Source organism: Pelophylax lessonae (genome assembly GCF_965119305.1).
Source record: "Pelophylax lessonae genome assembly, chromosome: 1".
Taxonomy (NCBI): Eukaryota; Metazoa; Chordata; class Amphibia; order Anura; family Ranidae; genus Pelophylax; species Pelophylax lessonae.
The window spans coordinates 71639981-71662419 of NC_138768.1; the positions used below are offsets into that span (position 1 = coordinate 71639981).

A 22439-nucleotide genomic window follows, 5' to 3' on the forward strand; every position below is an offset into this window, starting at 1 on the left:
CTTTCAAAAGACTCTTAGACTTACATCTCAAGGATCAGGACATTAAGGGCTATGTGATATGATTACAGCCACACACACCTACACAGGTTGAACTGGATGGACCATTGTCTTTATTCAACCTCACCTACTATGTAACTATGTAACTATGTCCAATATGCCTTCCTATTGGACCAGTGTGCAACACTTCAGACAAACTGAGCTGCACCTGAGCACCATGAGCAGACCTCACTAGCAGATCCTGCTCTCTGGTAGGTAGAGAGCAATACAAAATCTTTCTGGTAAGCAGAAAAGATCCAAACCTATACTTTCTCTCTAGCACCTACCTGGGAGGGTGCTACATAGGTAAAACAGCTTTGGGTAGAGATTTCCTCTGAACCACATAACATTTTAATGCAGACCTAAATCCTAAATGTACTAACCAAGGTAATTTCCAATCACTTCTCCCTAACCTAATGTACAAACATGTTTTCCTATTGTACTTTATGCAAAGGCAAATCTTTTTTTTTAGTTTTGGAAAGAAAAGATGGAGATGGAAATTTTCTTTGCCTTACTCTGAGATTTCCTCTTACTTCCTGGTGTCTCCAAGACAGGAAGTCAAAGGAAATCTCCTCAGAAGGGTAGATATAAACATAAATAATAACAACAGGAGTCTTAGCCCTTCACAACTGTTCTAAACTAAAAATATATATAAAATGTGTATGACTGTCCACATTAATATGAATCCTTTGCTTTTACCTACATGGACAAAGTACAGGTTCATAAGGCAGGGGGGCAAAGGCATGTAACATGAATCTCTTGCTTTGTTAAATGTTGAACTCTAAATACACTTTAGAATATACTGTTAGTGAGATCTGTTTTGCCTCCCAAAGAATTTGTATTTCTGTCCCTACAGTCTTGAGAATTGCATAGCCCTTTCCATGCAGGAAATCCACCCTGATGTATTGGCTTCTCTCTGCTGCAATTAAAGCCCAACTCAAGTCGTGGCAACTCCTCTCACTGCTTTTTCTACCAGAAAATGGACCAGTGCTGGATCACAGACATAGGAAAACGCTGGAGATATGGCGAGTATTGCATAGAATGCAGGTTTTTAAATTCCTATACTGCAGGGCAATAAATTGGAATAAAAATACAATGAAGTTCAGCTTTAGCTAACACAATTAGGTCACCCCCTCCCCTTTTTCTCAGGCTTTGATTGAACAGACTGCTGAGACTTCACTTCAGAATACCTAAACCGCCCCAAGCATTGGCCTTCCCTCTCCCAGTATGAGTGCTGCTGTACAGGGCCTTGCACAAGGTTGAAATGTAGTCCAGTTCAGGTATTTAAACTAATTGCATTCAAAAATATATATATATTTTTTATTAACCACATATTTGCACTTATTGGTATTCTAACATTTTCCTGAATCCTTTCCCTGTTTTTAAATTGCAAAGATTTTATAGGTAACATCTTACCTCCTTTCTGCTGAATAGAACCGGCCTCATTCTGTTATAAAAGCCTACATTAGGCTTTGGCATGAGCAGACATTCCAGTTCTAGTGCAGCTTTCGCACCTCTGACAAATATATATGTTTAACATCGTATTTTCCATCTACTGACATCTGCAATCCATGGAACAACTTGTAACACTCTATCCATTTATCTCACCAATTGTTTTAGTAAAACAAAAGGCCGGTGTAATGGAGTGCATCAGATCTGTAACTATGGTGACCCGATCTCTTGGCCTACGTGGCATGGCAGGAGGTTAATCACACGGTAACGTATTCCAGAGGCGTGGGATCATTATTCAGGAAAACTGATGAAGATGGATGCTGAACAGTACGTTACACTACAGAGAAAAATTGCATACAAGAAATGTATGAAACAGCAGATGGTTGCAATAATCTGCTACAAGGGTCACCGTCTCTGATCTCTCCCCAAGAGATAAAAAATCTGGCATGTAGTAATATACATAGCATATATTATTCCTGGTATAGATAAGATAAAAAGAACGGATGTAATTAGTTGAAGAATAATGTTTTCATTCAGGATTTGGAATAGTTTGGGTCCTGCAGGAGAGAGTTTGGTAATGGTTTGCTCAAGCCCAATATGAGTGGTTTTATTATGAGAAGGAGAAGCCTACCTTTTTAATAGCCCTGTTTTAGATCCTTCAAAATGTTCTCTTCATCTTCCTCTCTTAGTCATTTTTTTTACCATGTAATCACCTTCCAAGACTTAAAGCTGCACTTTACTCTCTCAGTCAACATTGATTACCCAGAAATGCTAGAAAGTGTTTTTCAAAGTGATTCCTCAGCAAAATAAAGCATGGAGACTTGGACTGATGGGGGAGCTTACTTTGAAGATTAAAAATGAATTAAATAGCATTTTTGATTTGTGGTGCTCAGATGCAGTGTAGTTCCGCTTTAAGCTGGCCATAGATGGGTATCATTTCGAACAAAAATTCGGTTCTAAGAAAGTTCATCCATTTTTATGATCATTAGCGGGATCAAAAGAGTAGGATGGACAAAAGTGTTTTTTGTTTGGTAAAGTCCATTCATTCCAAAATCAAATGTTAAAGGCATTTGAATGCTCTGAGAATGTTCAGAGAATTTTTGTTATAAACTATTTCCATCTTTAGCCTGCTTTAAGCTGGCCAAATATGTCTGTGATTTAATTCTTGCTAAATTGGTCAAATTGCAAACCATGGGTGGCCCCATTGGCTGACCCATGATTACATCCTATGAGATATAGTCACAGCTGCAGGAGTGTCTGAATCTAATAGCCAGTAGGGAAGATTATCTGTTTAGCATTGATGAAGTAACCTATTAGATTTATCATATTCTGCTTGGGGGGCTGAACAAGAAAAATCTATCCATGTATGGCTAGCATTAGGCTGAAAGTTTGTAGAGTTCTCTTCTTCTACAGTATTATGTCATGTAACTGTTGTTGTCTGGATTCTTTACTTTGCATACCTTTTATTAGTTAAAAGCCCAGTCCGCCTATGAGTGATATTGTAGCTATAGCCAGTGCCTAGTGGGCAGCTCCTGATTCTTGTACAATTTGTATCCTATTGCAGCGAGATCTCTCTGCCCTAAAAGCCAAGTCCATGAAAATGAAAAAAATTCCACCGTGTTTTAAGTGCTTGTTAGTCTAATGGAAGAGGATTAAGGTAGGAAAAAATTATATTTAAGTATATGTAGCACTACATCCGAAGGAGCCACTGAAAATTGTCCAGGTTCTTTTCTCAATAGATTACCCCGCAGCCAGACACAAGTTCACAGTCACTCTTCTCAATAACAAGTCTAGGGGTGTTCTTTTTGTTGTTTTTATTTTTGGAGTAACTGGGATAAGGTTGAGGAAATAGAGTGGGATACTCCAAAAAAGTTGAGGACAGTAAACTCGGTAAAGCTGAGGCAGAAATCCTTGCACAAGCAAACGGTGAACTAGGCTTTGTAGTAGAAGCAGTTAAAAGGGTAAAAACTTCTTTAGAGCAACAAGAGCCAAGCCCTTCACAAAGAACTAGATAGACTGAACTCTTCAGGACACCAGCCAATGTCCCCTCAAACAAACAGCTGACTCTCTAGCACAGGAGGGGTGGCAGCAGCTCATAACTCTCTGAGATCTCTCACAGCAATCTGTACATATGAGCCAAAGTACCTTTTTCCTTTGTTGCATGGGTGGCAGGGATTTAGGATGAGGGTATTGACCCTTTAAGTTGCAGTTCAGTTTAACCACTTGCCGACCGCTGCAAGTACATATACTGCAGCGGTCAGCCCCGGCCAGGCAAAGTGACGTACCGGTACGTCACTAGCCTGTCACTCGCTTGTAAGCCAATAGCGATGTCCGCCGGTCACTCGCGATCGTTCGCCGGGAAGGGAGAAAGGCAGGTGGCTAATGTAAACAAGCTGCCTGTCATTCTCCCCTGTGTAAAAATGGAGATCAGACGGTTCTACTATGTAGGACCGTTGATCTCTGTTTTTACACTAGTAGCCATGTCCAATCACAGTTAGAAACACGCCCCTAGGACACACTTATCCCCTCCCTCTCCAATACAGTTAACTCCTTCCCTGCCAGTGTCATTTTTACAGTAACAGTGCATATGTATAGCACTGATTACTGCAGTAATGTCACTGGTAACCCCAAAAGAGTAAAAAATGTCAGTCAAGGGTCCGATCTGTCCGCCACAATGTCGCAGTCCCGCAAAAAAAATCGCAGATCGCAGCCATTACTCTTTAAAAAAAGAAACAACAAAAATCTTTCCCTTTGTTAGTAAACGCGATAACTTTTGCGCAAACCAATCAAGATACGCTTTTTGCGATTTTTTTTTACAAAACATATGTAGCATAAAACAAATTGGCCGAAAATTTTAAAAAATTTTGATTTTTACATTTTTTTGGGGGAATTTCATATAAAAATATTTGAAAAATATTGTTATTTTTGCAAAATTGACGCTCTTTTTTTGTTTATAGCGCATGATCAAAAATCGCACAGGTGATCAAATACCACCAAAAGAAAGCTCTGTTTGTGGGAAAAAAAGGACGTCAAAATCGTTTAGGTACAGTGTCGCACGACCGCGCAATTGACCGTTAAAGTCACGCAGTGCCGAATCGCAAAATACCCCCTGGTCAGGAAGGGGGTAAAATCTTCCGGGGCTTAAGTGGTTAACACTAGAATCTGAAACTTGAAGAACTTGCGGGAGAAGCTTGGCAGTGATTTCTCCTCCTCTGCATTAATGTAGAACATTAGTAAACAGTTGCCCTTTTCTACAACAGCAACGTACTCAGACTTGACTTCAACTGGACATCCATGCAAATTTTAAGTACCCTCTCCCTAAGTTGCAAGGATAGAAGGGAATGGGCTTTGGGATAAGGGGATTACCCCTCTAAGTAGCGGTTCTGTTGAACACTAGAACTTGCTGGAGAAACTTTACAGAGGGTTTTGCACATATGTAGAACAATAGTGAGCAGCTGCTTATTGCCACAACAGCAGCTCACATAAACTTTACTTCGTGGCCATTTAAAACTTGTCAGTTCAGCTTTTTGCAACACCTCAAATTAAAACAAACAGAGATACAGGTACATTCCTCTCTGGATGCTCAATGATATAATTCAGGATCCGGGATTTGTAGTTGCCTCTAGAATCAAAGTTACAGTTCCTAGCAGCTGAATTGGATTGCAGGTAAGTTAGCTGCCACCCAAAACCTGTTTTTCCACAATGAGTGCTCCCCACTGGCATTGTAAGAACTTTGGCATCTGGCTCCTTCTATGCTGGAGCAATACGGTTAACCACGGCTGTGGGCTTATCCTCCCCCGATGAACTGGTAGAGTCCAGCCTCTGGGTCCTGCTGACCTCGGACATTTTTACCACAGCCAACTGATCCTCTGCCGTGGTAACTGTACTGCTTGCGGGCTGCTCTGACCATGGATTTTATCCCTCTTTTGGTGAATATGAGGATCTCTCTCCTTTGTCAGATTGTGGTCTGGGTAGTCCTGGCCCCAGTGATAGCTCTGCTGCACCTTTGCCGTTTCGACTGGGCTCTAAGAATAGGACTCATCATCTCCGAACTGTAGCCAGTCTCACAGTCTACAAGCAGACTTCAAGGTTGCTGGTTGCTAGTAGGCTCGTAACTTGACTGTGATGTGCTGTCATCTGGCACATACCAGTGCAAAGTGTTCTTTATCATCTCTGCTAGACAGCATCAGGGATCCCCAGGGCGCCAACTGCACTCTGGTGTCTGTCAGCATTCTGTATTATAACTCCACCAGCCTATCTGAACGACTGCTGCCAAAAAACTGCAGCTACGGTAATCACTTGTAGCTCTACGTGCTTTATGTGCACCATCTTGGTGCTCTCTTCATGTAGCACCTTCCTCTCTGCACCTGGTGACGCATCAGCTCATCCCATCCTTCTGGATTGGATAAACCCGGGCAAAAACTTCACCAGCGCTCTGTGTTAGGCTGGCACTTTGGCGATAAGCCCACCTGTAGGGCAGACTCTTTTAGTGCTCTCTTTCTGTGCCCCTGTAACGCTCTGGGTTTTAGCTCAAGGATACTGGATTTGCAGCTGCAGAATTCCACTCAGTAGTCTTGTAGAGATCTTGTTAAATCACCTGATCCAACTCTCTTGACTCATCATAGTGGTTCAGCCTGATTCAGTATGCACACATACAAACACTCAGATAGTGATGTTGCAGGAGTGATAGTAATTATGCCGATGAACTGGTAGAGTCCAGCCTCTGGGTCCTGCTGACCTCGGACATTTTTACCACAGCCAACTGATCCTCTGCCGTGGTAACTGTACTGCTTGCGGGCTGCTCTGACCATGGATTTTATCCCTCTTTTGGTGAATATGAGGATCTCTCTCCTTTGTCAGATTGTGGTCTGGGTAGTCCTGGCCCCAGTGATAGCTCTGCTGCACCTTTGCCGTTTCGACTGGGCTCTAAGAATAGGACTCATCATCTCCGAACTGTAGCCAGTCTCACAGTCTACAAGCAGACTTCAAGGTTGCTGGTTGCTAGTAGGCTCGTAACTTGACTGTGATGTGCTGTCATCTGGCACATACCAGTGCAAAGTGTTCTTTATCATCTCTGCTAGACAGCATCAGGGATCCCCAGGGCGCCAACTGCACTCTGGTGTCTGTCAGCATTCTGTATTATAACTCCACCAGCCTATCTGAACGACTGCTGCCAAAAAACTGCAGCTACGGTAATCACTTGTAGCTCTACGTGCTTTATGTGCACCATCTTGGTGCTCTCTTCATGTAGCACCTTCCTCTCTGCACCTGGTGACGCATCAGCTCATCCCATCCTTCTGGATTGGATAAACCCGGGCAAAAACGTCACCAGCGCTCTGTGTTAGGCTGGCACTTTGGCGATAAGCCCACCTGTAGGGCAGACTCTTTTAGTGCTCTCTTTCTGTGCCCCTGTAACGCTCTGGGTTTTAGCTCAAGGATACTGGATTTGCAGCTGCAGAATTCCACTCAGTAGTCTTGTAGAGATCTTGTTAAATCACCTGATCGAACTCTCTTGACTCATCATAGTGGTTCAGCCTGATTCAGTATGCACACATACAAACACTCAGATAGTGATGTTGCAGGAGTGATAGTAATTATGCAAGTAGCAGTGAGATGTTACACTGAAGGTATAGGCTCTGAGGAGTGATAGTAGATGATGATAAGCACTCAGATAATGATGTTACAGGAATGACAGTAGATGATGATAGATAGCAATCACAAGAGCTAGCAATCTAGTATAATCAACAGGTGATAGATAATAGCAAGCAAGATATACAGGTGTTGCTAAGCTTAGTTCGGTAATGCAGGTTGTAACAAATAATAGGCACAAGAGCTAGCGATCTAGGTTTAGAAATGCAGATGGTAGATACTGGAGAGCATGTATCCTAGAGCTAGCAATAGTTCTTATAATGCAGGTATAGTTAGCAAGCGTTGTTGATAAGAGGGGGTCCCCTGTGGGGTACTTATCAATAGCCAGTAGTGAGGGAGTGTAGGACAAGGTAGCGAGGCTCCGGTCAATCCAGGTATAGGGTATGTAGCTGGAAGATTCGGCAGTGTCAGGTTAGGCAGGTATCAGGAGCGGTTGCACGAACAATGTGTGAGTGCAGACCGTCAGTTGAAATAGCCGCTCAGTGCGGCGCCTGATGATGACGTCAGCACTGTTAAAGGAATACACACCTTATATGCATTCCACCTACCTGAGTGGTGGAACGCAACCCGGAAATGAGATGATAGAAAGGCACTGAGAGTGCCAGGATCTTACAGCCCCACATCAACTCCTTCTCTGCTATTACTCAGACGTACTGTGGCAATAACAGTTTCTACTGTAAAGCAGGCAGTATCTGCAGTAACACACACACTGGCAACAACTATGTTAGTACTCAAGACATTTTACGCTGTGACACAACAGTTCTCCAACATGCTGATTGCCTTCCCGCATTTTGACATCCTGATTGCCTCTCTGTAATCCACACATCACTGAGAACAACACTGACATTCTCGCCTATCCATTACTAATAGCAACCACTGCTATTTCTGTTGGAAAAATCCCAGATGAGTCCCCACATGTGGCGCTACCTCCGAAGGAGCCGCTGAAAATTGCCAAGGTTCTTTTCCCAGTAGAGTGCCCTGCAACCAAGCCCACAGTCACTCTTTGGCTGAATAACAAGTCTAGGGGTGTTTTTTTTGTTCTTTTTATTTTTGGAGTAACTGGGATAGGGTTGAGTGAAACGAGTAGGTTACTCCAAAGAAGTTAACTATGTACAGGCTGAGGACAGTGATTTTTTGGATAGAGTGGGGATGAGTTAGGACACCTGTCTGGTTCATCCTTTGTGTCCTGTTTATCATTTTTATAAAAAACAAATGTGAAAGAAAATCCCAATTTTTGGGTTGTCTTCAGAACAGTAAATGAGGAAAAACTTTCATTGGGACACTAGTTCTGGTGACCTGAGGGGGATCCAATGAATTCCCTTAATTGACAGGAATTTTCTCACTTTGGAGGGATTTCCTCTTGCCTCCTGTTTTGGCTAATGGGAAAGGATGTGAAGGTAATCCCCCAATGGAACACGGATAGCCAGAAAAAAAAAAAAAAACTGACAGGGGTTATAACCCTCCCGTACTCTATCTAAAATGAAAAAAAAAAGTTGCCATTAGACCTACTTTAACCCTAAAGTACAAATCAAAAAAAGAACAATAAACATTTGCAAAAACAAAATAATAAAAATGGGAAAATGGGAAGGATAATTAGGTTATTTGAATTAACTAAGGGTTATAAGAAGTTCAATAGATCCAATTTGAGCTTTTTTTTTTTTCTTTTTACATTTTAGCAAAGTTGCTGAAGCTCACACTGCATGTGATTCATAGGACAAGCTTTGGGTCTGCACTGATACATTACAACAAACTACATTGTATCAATATTGTTACCATAAAATTTTGAATGAATCCTGCAACCTCTATTTTGAGGACTCATTCACAAAGATGCTGCTTTCGGATTGCTCTTCAGAGATCATTTGGCAGGCATTGAGGAAGCGTTTAATGTGCCATAACAATCTTTATTTTCAGCCATGCAATAGTCATGCAACATTCACTGGCTGTTGTTACTGAAAATGGTTGTAAAAGCAACTAACAATTGCTATAAGCCTAATAAGTTGAACCCTTTAGTTTTAAAGGCACGTACAAGCCAAAAGAAAAAAAAAAAAGTAAATACAGACCACTGACTTGGGACTTCTGTTTTTGAACCAGGCGTTACTGTTGTGTGGCATATTGTATTCATGCCAAAAATCCCCCCCCCCCACACCTCCCCTAATCCCACCCAAAATACCCTGTGCTTTACTCCACGCACTGCACTATGAGCTAATGGGAGCACCCACAGCAGAATCCAGTGCATGTAAGCAGCATCACAGGACAGGCTGGCCCCACATCTTAAATTCAGGGCCTTAGTAGAGTCACCCAAGGCTATGCCAAAGAGTCAACTTTTTTGGAACTGCGGGACAAGCCACAGTGAATATGATGCAGCCAAGAATCTGGATAGGAGAATTATGTCGCTAGTAGAGAGAAAGAGAAGAAAGAAAGAGGGAGAGAAAGAGGGAGAGAAATTACTGAGGCTAACTGCATAAAACCCAGTCCGAATTATTAAAAAAAGAAAAAAAACCTAGGCCCTGTAGTATACAATCAGGAAAGTAATTTTCAACATTCCTACATTTGAAGCAAGTCTCCCTGCAGATTTTATTTACCTCTGAAACAGATTTAGCTTTTACACATTTAATAGTGCAGACTAAATTATATTTTAATATTTCTACAAAGCCCTGAGAAAGATAGAAGTAGGGCATAAATTACAGAAATTCGGTATGTTAACTGCAGCAAAGAAACAACCGAGAAATCTAAAGTGCTCAAAGCAAAATAATAAGACAGAGAACATCTAGATACTGCATATAATCAAATCACAAAAACTGCCTTGATTGGGACACTTTGCAAAAGAACACGGTGCCAAGTCCAAGGATAAATAGCAGCTTCTATAGAAACCGTACTTGTTGAGCTGTTTATTATGCTAATCGTGCACACTGTTCCTACAGTTCAGGTTTATTATATTTGTGATGTTTTGCTTGTAGTACCTTTTATGCAACAGTGCCACTTATGGCTTTAAAGTGAGACGTGGAGAATAGGGATGATCGAACGGTTCGGGTCGACCATGGGTTCGACCCGAACATTGGCTGTTCGAAATTCGGCCGAATTCCGAACTTTTTGGGGTAAAAGTTCAGAATTGGGCAACCAGAACCGTCCAAAATGCAATGGGACAGGAACTGGGCTTTAAAAGCCCGTGATTGGCCCAGAAACATCAGTAAAAGCTGATTGGAGTGACTAGGGGGTCCAGAGGCCAATCAGGAGTGAATACGCCCCCCATACGCCCCCCAGTACCATAGCCCCACCAAACCTCTAGCACTGTAATACAGAGGCTGTGGAATAGAGTGGAAGCATTTCTGTTACTCCTGCTGCTTGTAAAGCTCCAGTGTCATTTTACAATTATTAGTGTGAGGAAAGGGCTATGCAGTGTAGATAGGGTACTATATACCACTATAGTTAGATTCAAAAATCTAGTTTTTGTAGGGATAGTTAAAGTGTCAGGGTGACCGTAGTGTAGTTTAGAGTGACCTGACTCTGCCATGTCAGGCTGACCGTAGTGTATTTTAATGTGACCTGACTCTGCCATGTCAGGCTGACCGTAGTGTATTTTAATGTGACCTGACTCTGCCATGTCTGGCTGACGGTAGTGTAGTTTAGGGTGACCTGACTCTGCCATGTCAGGCTGACCGTAGTGTATTTTAATGTGATATACATATACACACATATATATATATACACACACACACATATATATATATATATATATATATATATATATATATATATATATATATATATATATGTATATATACCCCTATACAAAAAAAAACGCCCACAAAATGCCTGAAAAACACCATCCCTGCACTACTAAAATTCGAAGAAAAATTATCTGTTTTTTTTCTGGTTCTGGACATGCTACAGAGCTGAAACTTTACAGGTACACTTTTTAGACCCCCCAGACACATTTTTTTCAATACTTTTTTCAAGAATTGTCTCTCTATCAAAAACGACAATTTTTAAGAACTTTTTTTTTTTGCCTGATTCATAGTCCCTGGGGCATGACCCAAAACCCTAGACACTTTTTAGGGGCATTTATTGGGTTTTAGGCCTTCAAAATTGTGTTTTTTGATTCCAGAAGTTCGGGTCCCATTGATTTCAATGGGGTTCTGGAATCCAAACCGAACTTTCGGGAAATTCGGGTGTTCTGGTCGAACCAAACTTTTCAAAAGTTCGATCTAGACTGGAGAAGAGAAAATTGATGGAGGGGTTGCATGACTAAGGGGGGGAAAAAGTCAGAAAAAGATGCTGGGTATTATTCATTCTGTAAAGTTCAGGAAAAGAGCTGTGGCTTGTGGTAACTCAAGGGTTGAGGGGAGGTATTAATAAAAGTGTGTGTATATATATATATATATATATATATACACACACATATATACACATGCACTATAATACCAAAAGTATTGGGACACCTGCCTTTACAAGCACATGAACCTTAAAGTCATGCCAGTCTTAGTCCGTAGGGTTCACCCTTTGCACCTATAACAGCTTCAAATCTTCTGGGAAGGCTGTCCACAAGGTTTAGGAGTGTGTCTATTGGAATGTTGGACCATTCTTCCAGAAGCGCATTTGTGATGTTGGACAGGAAGGCCTAGTTCCCAGTCTTCACTCAAATTCATCCCAAAGATGTTCTATCAGGTTGAGGTCAGGACTCTCTGCAGGCCAGTCAAGTTCCTCCACCCCAAACTTGCTCATCCATGTCTTTATGAACCTTGCTTTGTGCACTGGTGCGCAGTCATGTTGGAACAGGAAGGGGCCTTCCCCATACTGTTCCCACAAAGTTGTTTTGCGGGTTTCGGGGTATTCCTGCCCTATTTCTCCTTAATATTTGGACAATCCTCTGTTCCAGGATAAAGCTAAACAAACACAATGCCAAAAACAATGCCCAACAATGCCAACAAATGCCAAAAACAATGCCCGATTCACTAACTGCAAATACAGGTATCGGGTTTGATTTTTCATAAAATAATTATACAAAAATAATGTTCATAAAATGTTTTGTTTTGTATTGTTTCATCCTAACAAGCCTTTTGAATTGTGGATACTCAAGGACCTAGACTGTATAGCCTTTACAAAAATTCAGTTTTCATGCTGACAAATTCAAAAACAGACAAAGTTTATAATTTTTTCATTATCTTATCTAAAGTGCATTTGGCTAGAGCAGCAAGGGATTGGAACACCTGTTAAGTCTTGAAAGTCATAGTCATAAATAAGTCATAAAAATACAGAAAGCAGCGCCAGACCAAATTTTAATTGTTGATAAAGTCATATAAAGACAGCCATTTTGGGGGAAAATGAGGAACCTACTGATGTCTGCATCCCCGTTGGAGAAATTCACTATCCCTATTTCCCCTGGAGACTGCTGTCACTAAGAAAGCACTGGAAAAATCTTCATTTAGAGTTGTAACCAGAAACACTTAAAAAGTATTGAAGCCAGAGGCAGACAGGTGATTTGCATTTTCAGAAACTTAATAGTAGTGGCCCTTCTATTGCTCTCAAGTACAAGTTTGTCTTAATTTGGAACTCCAAATATTAATTTGGGTCCCTGGAGCAGGTTGTTGTATATATAATGCACTGTGTTTTAGAAAAAGTGAGGATCAGAGAAAATCTATTTTAAAACTTTGACTTAGTGTACTAATGGCTCCCCATTAGAAATGCAATTACCTGCTCCACATGTTGCGCTGCAGTCTGACCATATTCCATACTTCCAAGTATATACAGTCTCCACTTCATTTTCTGAGCTGTCTTTTGGTATAACATATTCATATCTAACTCCTGGATTGTTCTCCTGAAATAAAAGCTGAAGAAATACATTTAAAATAGCATACAAGAAAACTGAACCCACCAAAATAAATTCCATAGCCAAATAGGTACTGTGGCTCATTCATAACAGAATCTGGGTCAAAAATACAAACCCGATTCCAAAAAAGGTGGGACACTGTACAAATTGTGAATAAAAACAGAATGCAATGATGTGGAAGTTTCAAATTTCAATATTTTATTCAGAATACAACATAGATGACATATCAATTGTTTAAACTGAGAAAATGTATAATTTTAAGGGAAAATAAGTTGATTTTAAATTTCATGGCATCAACACATCTCAAAAAAGTTGGGACAAGGCCATGTTTACCACTGTGTGGCCTCCCCTCTTCTTTTTATAACAGTCTGCAAACATCTGGGGACTGAGGAGACAAGTTGCTCAAGTTTAGGAATAGGAATGTTGTCCCATTCTTGTCTAATACAGGCTTCTAGTTGCTCAATTTTCTTAGGTCTTCTTTGTCGCATCTTCCTCTTTATGATGCACCAAATGTTTTCTATGGGTGAAAGATCTGGACTGCAGGCTGGCCATTTCAGTACCAGGATCCTTCTTCTACGCAGCCATGATGTTGTAATTGATGCAGTATGTGGTCTGGCATTGTCATGTTGGAAAATGCAAGGTCTTCACTGAAAGAGACAACGTCTGGATGGGAGCATATGTTATTCTAGAACGTGGATATACCTTTTAGCATTGATGGTGCTTTTCCAGATGTGTAAGCTGCCCATGCCAAATGCACTCATGCCACCCCATACCATCAGAGATGCAGGCTTCTGAACTGAGCGCTGATAACAACTTGGGTTGTCCTTGTCCTCTTTAGTCCGGATGACATGGCGTCCCAGTTTTCCAAAAATAACTTAAAATTTTGATTCGTCTGACCACAGAACAGTTTTCCACTTTGCCACAGTCCATTTTAAATGAGCCTTGGCCCAGAGAAAATGCCTGCGCTTCTGGATCATGTTTAGATATGGCTTCTTTTTTGGCCTATAGAGTTTTAGCCGGCAACGGCGAATGGCACGGTGGACTGTGTTCACCGAAAATGTTTTCTCGAAGTATTCCTGAGCCCATGTTGTGATTTCCATTACAGTAGCATTCCTGTATGTGATGCAGTGCCGTCTAAGGACCCGAAGACCACGAGCATCCAGTATGGTTTTCCGGCCTTGACCCTTACGCACAGAGATTGTTCCAGATTCTCTGAATCTTTGGATGATATTATGCACTGTAGATGATGATAACTTCAAACTCTTTGCAATTTTTCTCTGAGAAACTCGTTTCTGATATTGCTCCACTATTTTTTGCCGTAGCATTGGGGGAATTGGTAAACCTCTGCCCATCTTGATTTCTGAGACACTCTGCCACTCTGAGAGGCTCTTTTTATACCCAATCATGTTGCCAATTGACCAAATAAGTTGCAAAATGGTCCTCCAGCTCTTCCATATATGTACATTTAACTTTTCCGGCCTCTTATTGCTACCCGTCCAACTTTTTTGGAATGTGTAGCTCTCATTAAATCCAAAATGTGCCAATATTTGGCATGACTTTTCAAAATGTCTCACTTTCAACATTTGATATGTTATCTATAATATATTGTTACTAAAACTTTTTTTGGAATTGAGTTTGTATATAGCTGATTGTGAGAGGGATGCAAAACTACATTAGGAAAGTTATATGGGGTGTGATGACTGGAAACAATGCTTATTGCTTATAGCTAGTGATGAGCCTAACACGCTACAGAGGTTTGGTAGAACATATCCAAAGCTTCGATGCGGAATCCAAACCTCATTGAAGTCAATGTGAGCCGAATCTGTCAAAATAATTTTCTCCACTTTTAAGGCCAATAGCCAAGGAATTGGCAAAAAAAGTGTATGCGTGTGTGTATAGAACATATAGCAATATGAGCTTTATCCTTCTACGCTTTAACCTATCACAAATTTCAAAAAGATTGGTCGGCGTGGCCCTATTTAACACCTGATACTAGAAGTTTATAATGTAACCTATTAATAACTTAGTCCTATTCATCCTTGTCCTGAGGATGATGGGGGGTGTTGACAGCTCGCGGCTTGGTGACATTGTTCCCCTAGGGGTTCTGAGCCAGGGTGGTTCGACGCCTCTCTTCTCCTCCCATCATCAGAACAAGCTACGTTAAACCTTTACATGCATGATGTAAATGCACTCTTGTACGAAGCTTATAACTATTGTTTGAACACTGTTACGTTCACTACTGGAAAATGTTCTACCTTGTTGTTGTTATTTTCTTATATCACACTTTGTTTGATGTGATTTTTTGTTTTTCATTTGTATTTGAAACTCAATAAAAATGTATTGATTGAAAAAAAAGAGAACATATAGCAATACAAAAAACATGTTCTAAAAAAATGGGATTTTTGACTTACCGTAACATCTATTTCTCTGATGTTCATTGACGGACATAGCTCCTGATCTTCATAACAATTGGGTTACACTGCCCCCTACAGGAATAGGACACTAGGCAGAAAAAAGAATCTGGCTACGCCTATGTGCAGTACCAGGGGTATACTTCCTCTCCCTGCTATAGGTACTAAGTTTAGTTACAAGCAGTGTCAGAAGAATTACAATTCCACAGAGGGGTGGGTGCTGTGTCCGTCAATGAACATCAGAGAAATGGATTTTATGGTAAGTCAAAAATCCCATTTTCTTTTTCATTCATTGACAGAAACAGCTCCTGATCTTCATAACCATTTGGATGTCCAAAAGCAGTGTTACACATGGGGGGTGGGAACAGCAAAAAAATACCCAAGGCTAAACAGTAGCCATCCAGGCAACAGGCGCTCAATCAAAACAAACTGAGCCCACCTGAAAAAACAATACTCCCTCGAAAAAGATCAGGTCCTCTAAACAGCAGCTTGCAAAGCCCTGCAACCAAAAGAAGCATCCTCAAATGCAAACACATCCACTTTATAAAACTTTGTGAAAGTGTGCACCCACAACCAGGTGATGACGAAAGGCCTAGGAGGCACTAAGCGCCCGAGTAGAGTGCGCCTTAACAGGGAAAGGAGGAACCTGAACCTTGATGGAATAGGACTAAATCACCATCTGTCTAATCCATCTGAAAATGGTCGCAGAGGAAGCGGATAACCCTTTCCGAGGCCCATCCGTGAGCACAAAGAGAGAGTCTGACTTCCTGAAAGACTCCGTAGCTGCCAGGTACACCCTAATTGCTCAGACCACATCCAAGGCATGCAAGGCAATTTAATTCAGATGCTTTGGCCTGGGACACAGGGAAAGCAACACAAGGTCTTCATTCAAATGAAAATCAGAGACAACCTTTTGGAGGAAGGACAGACAGGGGCGATGAACAACTTTATCTCTGTGAATCACCAGGTAAGGTGAACAACAGGATAACGCCACCAGTTCCAACACCCTGCACGCAGAGGTAATAGCCACCAAAAAAGCCATTTTCTGAGACAGTGTAAGCAAGGGAATCTTCCGAAGATTCTCAAAAAGAGACTTCTGGAGGACCGAAAGCACCAAATTGAGGTCCCAAGGTGGCAATGGAGACTGCACTGGAGGAACCAAATGTCGGACACCCAAAGATGGTGAACCGCGAGGATGCATGCATCGGTGACACTGTCCCTCTTGTCTTCCTGCTGGAGCACACGCTTCGTGGAATCATGGACAGGGAATTTGAGGCAGAACAGCGGGAGAAAGAGGAGGACTTCCTTTCTTCACAAGGCCCCCTTTATGCAGATAACATTCCTGCAGGACCACAAAACACACAGGAGGAGGAGGAGGGTTCTGGCAGCGTGGATGTAGAGGATAACATACATCAGTCCTCAAGGGATGGTTTTCATTCCCCAGAAACCCCCAGAGTTGTGAGTGGCTGGGGAGAGGTTGCTCCTGACAAATGTCATCCTTAGTGACCTAGAGGAGTTAGAAGCTCATGCCTCCTCAAACTTACACTGCATGGGCTCCTTGATGCTGCAAAGCCTGCAAAAGGACCTGAGGATTCGTGGTATCAAGGAGAGGAATCATTACTGGTTGGCAACCCTTCTTGATCCACGTTACAAAGTTGCAGAGCTCATCCTGCCTTCGCAGAGGGAGCAGAGGATGAAACATCTTGAGGACTCCTTGAAGAAAAATTTATGTAACACCTTTCCAGAAACTGGGAGGTTACCATTTCCTGGACAATGTGTTTCTGAGGCTTCGTTCAGTCAAAGGAGGAGCGGTTGAGAAGGCAGCCGAGTGACCGATGCCTTTAAAAAATTCTTTAGTCCTCAGTGCCCAGGGCTGTTAGGTTTAAGCAACCATTGACAGTGTCTGCAGTATATGGTGTAGGATTATCTAGGGGCAAGAGCAGACTTGGAGACCTTTCCAACTGACCATCCACTGGGTTATTTGGTCTTAAAGATGGACCACTGGCCAGATCTTGCTCAAAATGTTATAGAGCTACTGGCCTGTCTTGCTTCCAGCATGCTTTCCGAATTGACATTCAGTGCTGCTGGAGGTTTTGTGACGGATAAAGAGTGCGCCTGTCCTCAGACTCCGACATTTATAAAAATGAATTAGTCCTGGATCAACAGCAGCTATCAAGCCCCTAATGCTGATGTAACTTATTGAATTTGCTAGGGATATGGGATCCTTTGAAGACTGCCTATTTTGCCTATCCTATTGCTGAATCTTGATTATGCTAGCTTCCAGGCCCAATTTTTCTGCACCTGTATCACAGGTGCATGTAATTTCAATATTTGTTTCTAATTTTCAACGCCCAGCAAGAGTAACTGTGAGGGGTTACAGTGTTCTGGCACCACCAACACCCAAGGCCCAATTTTTCTGCACCTGTATGACAAGTACATGTAATTTCAATTTTTGTTTCTAACTTTTCTAACTTTTAACAGCAGGGCCCATTCCTGCACCCAGCGAGAGTGTCTGCACAGGCAATAGGTTGTTAAGGCTAATAGGGTTGTGATTCTCTAGGTAGCCTAAAGTAAAACAGTTTTGCCAACATCCCTTATAATTGTATTTCCAGGATTTGGTGCCTCAAACCAAGCAAAAGGTGGGACTTTATAGAGAAAAATTTGGAATTTATACAGGTTTGTAGTAAAACATATTTATTAAAAAAATGATATGTAAATGAATACACAAAGAAGGTTATGTACAATGGGCTAGAGGCCCATAAAAGATGGTGAGAAAGAGGGAAAGTGTGACATATTGTGAGATGGTGACTTCTGATGTTATTTCTCTGCTATCCATGCTTGAAAAAGACTCTGGGTTCGGCAGAGAACATCCGAAAACATCCGACGCGTTTCGGCTAACATTCAATAGGTGCCTTTGTCAAGGATATCACCATGTCTAAAAAATACAATAATGTATAAATTATCTACACAATTGCTGCCCAAATCCCAAAGGGGCAATGTAGTTTTGTCTGTTATGAACTTACAATTCATTTTTTGTGCAGTAGTGCCATTTTTTCAATGTTCATTAAAATATAGAATGTGCAGTCTATGACACTTAGGTCATATTCCCAAAAGTTTTAGCTTAACTTTATCCAGTGGAAAAAGAGTTTGCAAACATGTGGGGTATTCCTGTGCTTGATCCTGCCATCTGTCCCAAACAAACATCTCATTGTATCTATTAAGGATGTTCCTTATTTAAAAGAAGATTTTAATATTTGTCTGTCAGCTCTTAAAAGCTCTTTTTACTATGCAGGCGCATCCCTGCAACCAGCTCTTGCTGACACTGTGTTTCTGTGTGTCAAACTGCACCTAACTGGACTAGGACAATGAATAACCAACATGACCCTGTTTTTCAGAATTGTGAGGTTTACAACATCTACCTTGTGCTCATCTTTTCTGGGTAGATGACCTCGAGCACATCATGTGAGAAATATCCAGAAAGATTCTAATCTCCATTCATATGCACAGAATTCTCTGGCTAAAGGACTGGGCAGCAGAAGCTTCCTATGCAAAAGACACATCACACTTATGGCCTTTAAAAGAAGATTTCTGTTTTGCAAGGAACTTGATCAATTCAATAAAGAGGCCACAGGGGGAAAAGTTTTTTCCTCCAGATAATGGTGTCAAAACCTCCCTTCTCAGGAGATCCCAGCTCCTCTAAATGGAGAGCATATCCTGGCTCTACCCAGGCTTCAACTTTAAAACCATAGTTCAGACTTTTCTATCCGCAAATGGCTTAGTACGTGATCTGACACTTTCGGGTTGGGGGCGCGCATGCTGATCTGCAGGTACGACGGACTAAATGCCTGCCGCCACCCGTCGATCATCCAGCATAGAGGCAGAACAGCAGTCTGCTTTTGTAAACAAGGCAGATAACCGTTCTGTCAGTAGGGAAGGCATGGATCCTGTGTTCCTGCAAAGGAGAGACATGGATCCATGTCTTACCCTAGTAAAAACACCTCCCACTCTACACACTACAAAGGCTAGGAACACAGTTAACCGCGCTCCCGCGGTTTTCAGTCACAGCGGGAGTCGGGCAGGGGAGGAGCGGCGGCGATCGTCGGGGAATCGAGTTTGGAGATCCGCCCACTTGTGTAAACAGAGCGGGCGGATCTCCTAAGTGACAAACAGTGACAGATTGCAGGGTTCAGCATAGCTGATAATGCGATCTGTCCCTGTGTCACTCAGTCACCTCCCCCCACACACGTTAGTAAGCACCAGGCATACATGAACCCCTCCCTCTCCAATAAAATTAACCCCTTCTCTGCCAGTGTCATTTTTACAGTAACAGTGCATATTTATAGCACTGATTACTGTAGTAATGTCACTGGTACCCCCAAAAGTGTAAAAAAAAAAACACCAAAAATGACAGAAATCTTTCCCTTAGTTAGTAAACGCAATAACTTTTGCGCAAACCAATCAAAATACGCTTATTATTTTTTTACCAAACATAGGTAGCAGAAAACGAATTGGCCAAAAATTTTTAAAATTTAGATTTTTACATTTTTTTGGAGGGAATTTCATATAAAAAAAATGTTAAAAATATTGTTATTTTTTCAAAATAAACGCTCTTTTTTTGTTTATAGCGCAAAAAGTAAAAAATGGCACAGGTGATCAAATACCACCAAAAGAAAGCTCTGTATGTGGGAAAAAAAGGACGTAAATTTAGTTTGGGTACTGCGTCGCACGACCGCGCAATTGTCAGTTAAAGTCGCACAGCGCCGAATTGGAAAAAGTGGCCTGGACATAAGACAGCAAAATCCTCCGGTGGTAAAGTGGTTAATAACAAAGGAATAACAGAGAAACGACACTTAGAGCTTTAGAGAGAAACAAGTAAACACTACAGATATACAGTTTTAGTTATTTTCAGGTTTTTACCAAAACATATTCAAGCTATAGTTATGTAATAAATATGGGCTGAAATTGCACACTCTTGGGTTTAATTTGAGGGTATGTACATCCAAGTCAGAAGAAGGGTATAGGAATTACAGCTCTTAAGAATAGCCAACCTGTTTTTCAAGTGACCAAAAGTAATTGGACAGATAAATCAAAAGCTTTTTCCTGGCCAGGTGTGGGCTACTCCTTCGTTATTTCTTCATTAATTAAGCAGGTAAAAGATCTGAAGTTGATTTTAAGTGTGGAATTTGCATTTGAAATCTATTGCTGTGAACCTACAACATGTGTTCAAAGGAGCTGTCCATGCAAGTGAAACAGGCCATTGTAAGGCTTCAAAAATTAAACAAATCCATTAGAGAGATAGCAGAATCATTAGGAATGGCCAAATCAAGTTTGGTACATTCAGTGGAAAGAAGAACACACTGGTGAGCTCAACAACATAAAAAGCCCTGGACGTCCACAGAAGACAACAGTGGTGGATGATCGCAGGATCCTCTCTATGGTAAAGAAAAACCCATTCACAACATCAAGACAAGTGGAGGACACTCTCAAGGAGGTGGGCGTATCATTGTCAAGTCTACAACCAAGAGAAGACTTCACGAGAGCAAATACAGAGGGTTCACCACAAGGTACAAACCATTCATATGCCTGAAGAATAGAAAAACATTTAAAAAAGCCAGACCAGTTCTGAAAAAGCATTCTTTGGACAGATGAAACAAAGATTAATCTGTACCAGAATGACGGGAAGAAAAAAGTGTGGCGAAGGCTTGGAACAGCTCATGATCTAAAGCACACAACAACATCTGTAAATGTTGCATGGCTTTCAGTGGCACTGGGTCATTGATGTTTATTGATGATGTGACAGGAGATAGAAGCAGTCGGATGAATTCTGCAGTGTTTAGAAATGTACTGTCCGCCCAGATTTAGCCAAATGCAGCAAAGTTGATTGGACGGTGCTTCACAGTACAGATGGACAATGATCCAAAACACACTGCAAAAGCAACCCAGGAGCTTTTGAAGAAAAAGAAAAAGAAGTAAAACATTCTGCAATCAGCTGATCTCAACCCGATTGAGCACGCATTTCACTAGCTGAAGGCAAAACGAAAGGCAGAAAGACCCACATATAAAAAGAACATTTGAAGACAACTGCAGTTAGAGCCTGGCAAAGCATCAGAAAGGAGGAAACCCAGTCTTTGGTAATGTTCATGGGTTCCAGACTTCAGGCAGTCATTGCAAGTAAAGGATTCTCAACAAAATATTAAAAATGACCATGTTATTTATGATTATATTAATTTGTCCAATTACATTTGAGCCCCTGAAAATGGGGGAGACTGTATAAAAAATGGTTGCAGTTTCCTAAAATTTGTACTTGATATTTATGTTCTACCCCTTGATTTAAAGCTGAAAGTCTGCACTTCAAACTCATTTGGATTGTTTCATTTCAATTTTTTTCTGGTGGCATACAGAGCCAAAAGTATGAAAAGTGTGCCTGTGTTAGCTCAAATTCCATAACTAGGGTCTACAACCACTTTAATGCATTCTCTGCATTAAGGTAAAAAACCTTTCATGGTCAGCTCCCCTTCCCCCAGCCACCACATCCCCTAAATATTTACCTGAGCCCGATCTTGATCCAGTGTTGTGCACATTTTCCTCACAGGACATGGTATTTATAGCCAAAGAAGGGTTAGAATCTCTGCAAGGTTTTATTGCTTTCTATGTCCCTCAGGATAGTAAGGTGATGAAAAATAAAAAATGTTACAGCTGTTACCAGAACAGAATGTAATGGTAAATCTTTAACTGGGGACACCTGTTTCAGTGACAACTGAGGGTTCCTCCCACTTTGAAGAGAATTTCTTTGTATCTGAGAGAGGAACTTGAAATAAACCATCTATTTAGGTAACTGCAAAAAAAAAAAAAAAAAAAAAGAAGAAAAAAGAACCTGGCAGGGATTTTAACCAGTTAATATACTCACTTTGTTTTCAGATGCCTTCAGGGCGGTCAAGCGAAGCATGGGTCCTCCTCCTCTTCACCTGTTCTCTGGCCGATGACATTATATGATGATGTCAGCACCGCTCTCAGCTTCAATAGACTAAGAATAAAGGGTGCTGTGGTGATACCCATTAGGGGGC

General features: G+C 41.3%; 1 protein-coding gene across 2 annotated transcripts in view; it reads right to left on the minus strand.

Moving 5' to 3' along the window:
• ADAMTS12 (ADAM metallopeptidase with thrombospondin type 1 motif 12) overlaps positions 1–22439 on the minus strand; it is a 788736-nt gene that overhangs the window by 146984 nt on the left and 619313 nt on the right. For both annotated transcript variants that reach the window (XM_082272461.1, XM_082272462.1), the window contains exon 16: positions 12829–12964. In XM_082272461.1, the coding sequence (XP_082128587.1) occupies positions 12829–12964 (136 nt within the window). The remainder of the gene's footprint in view (positions 1–12828; positions 12965–22439) is intronic.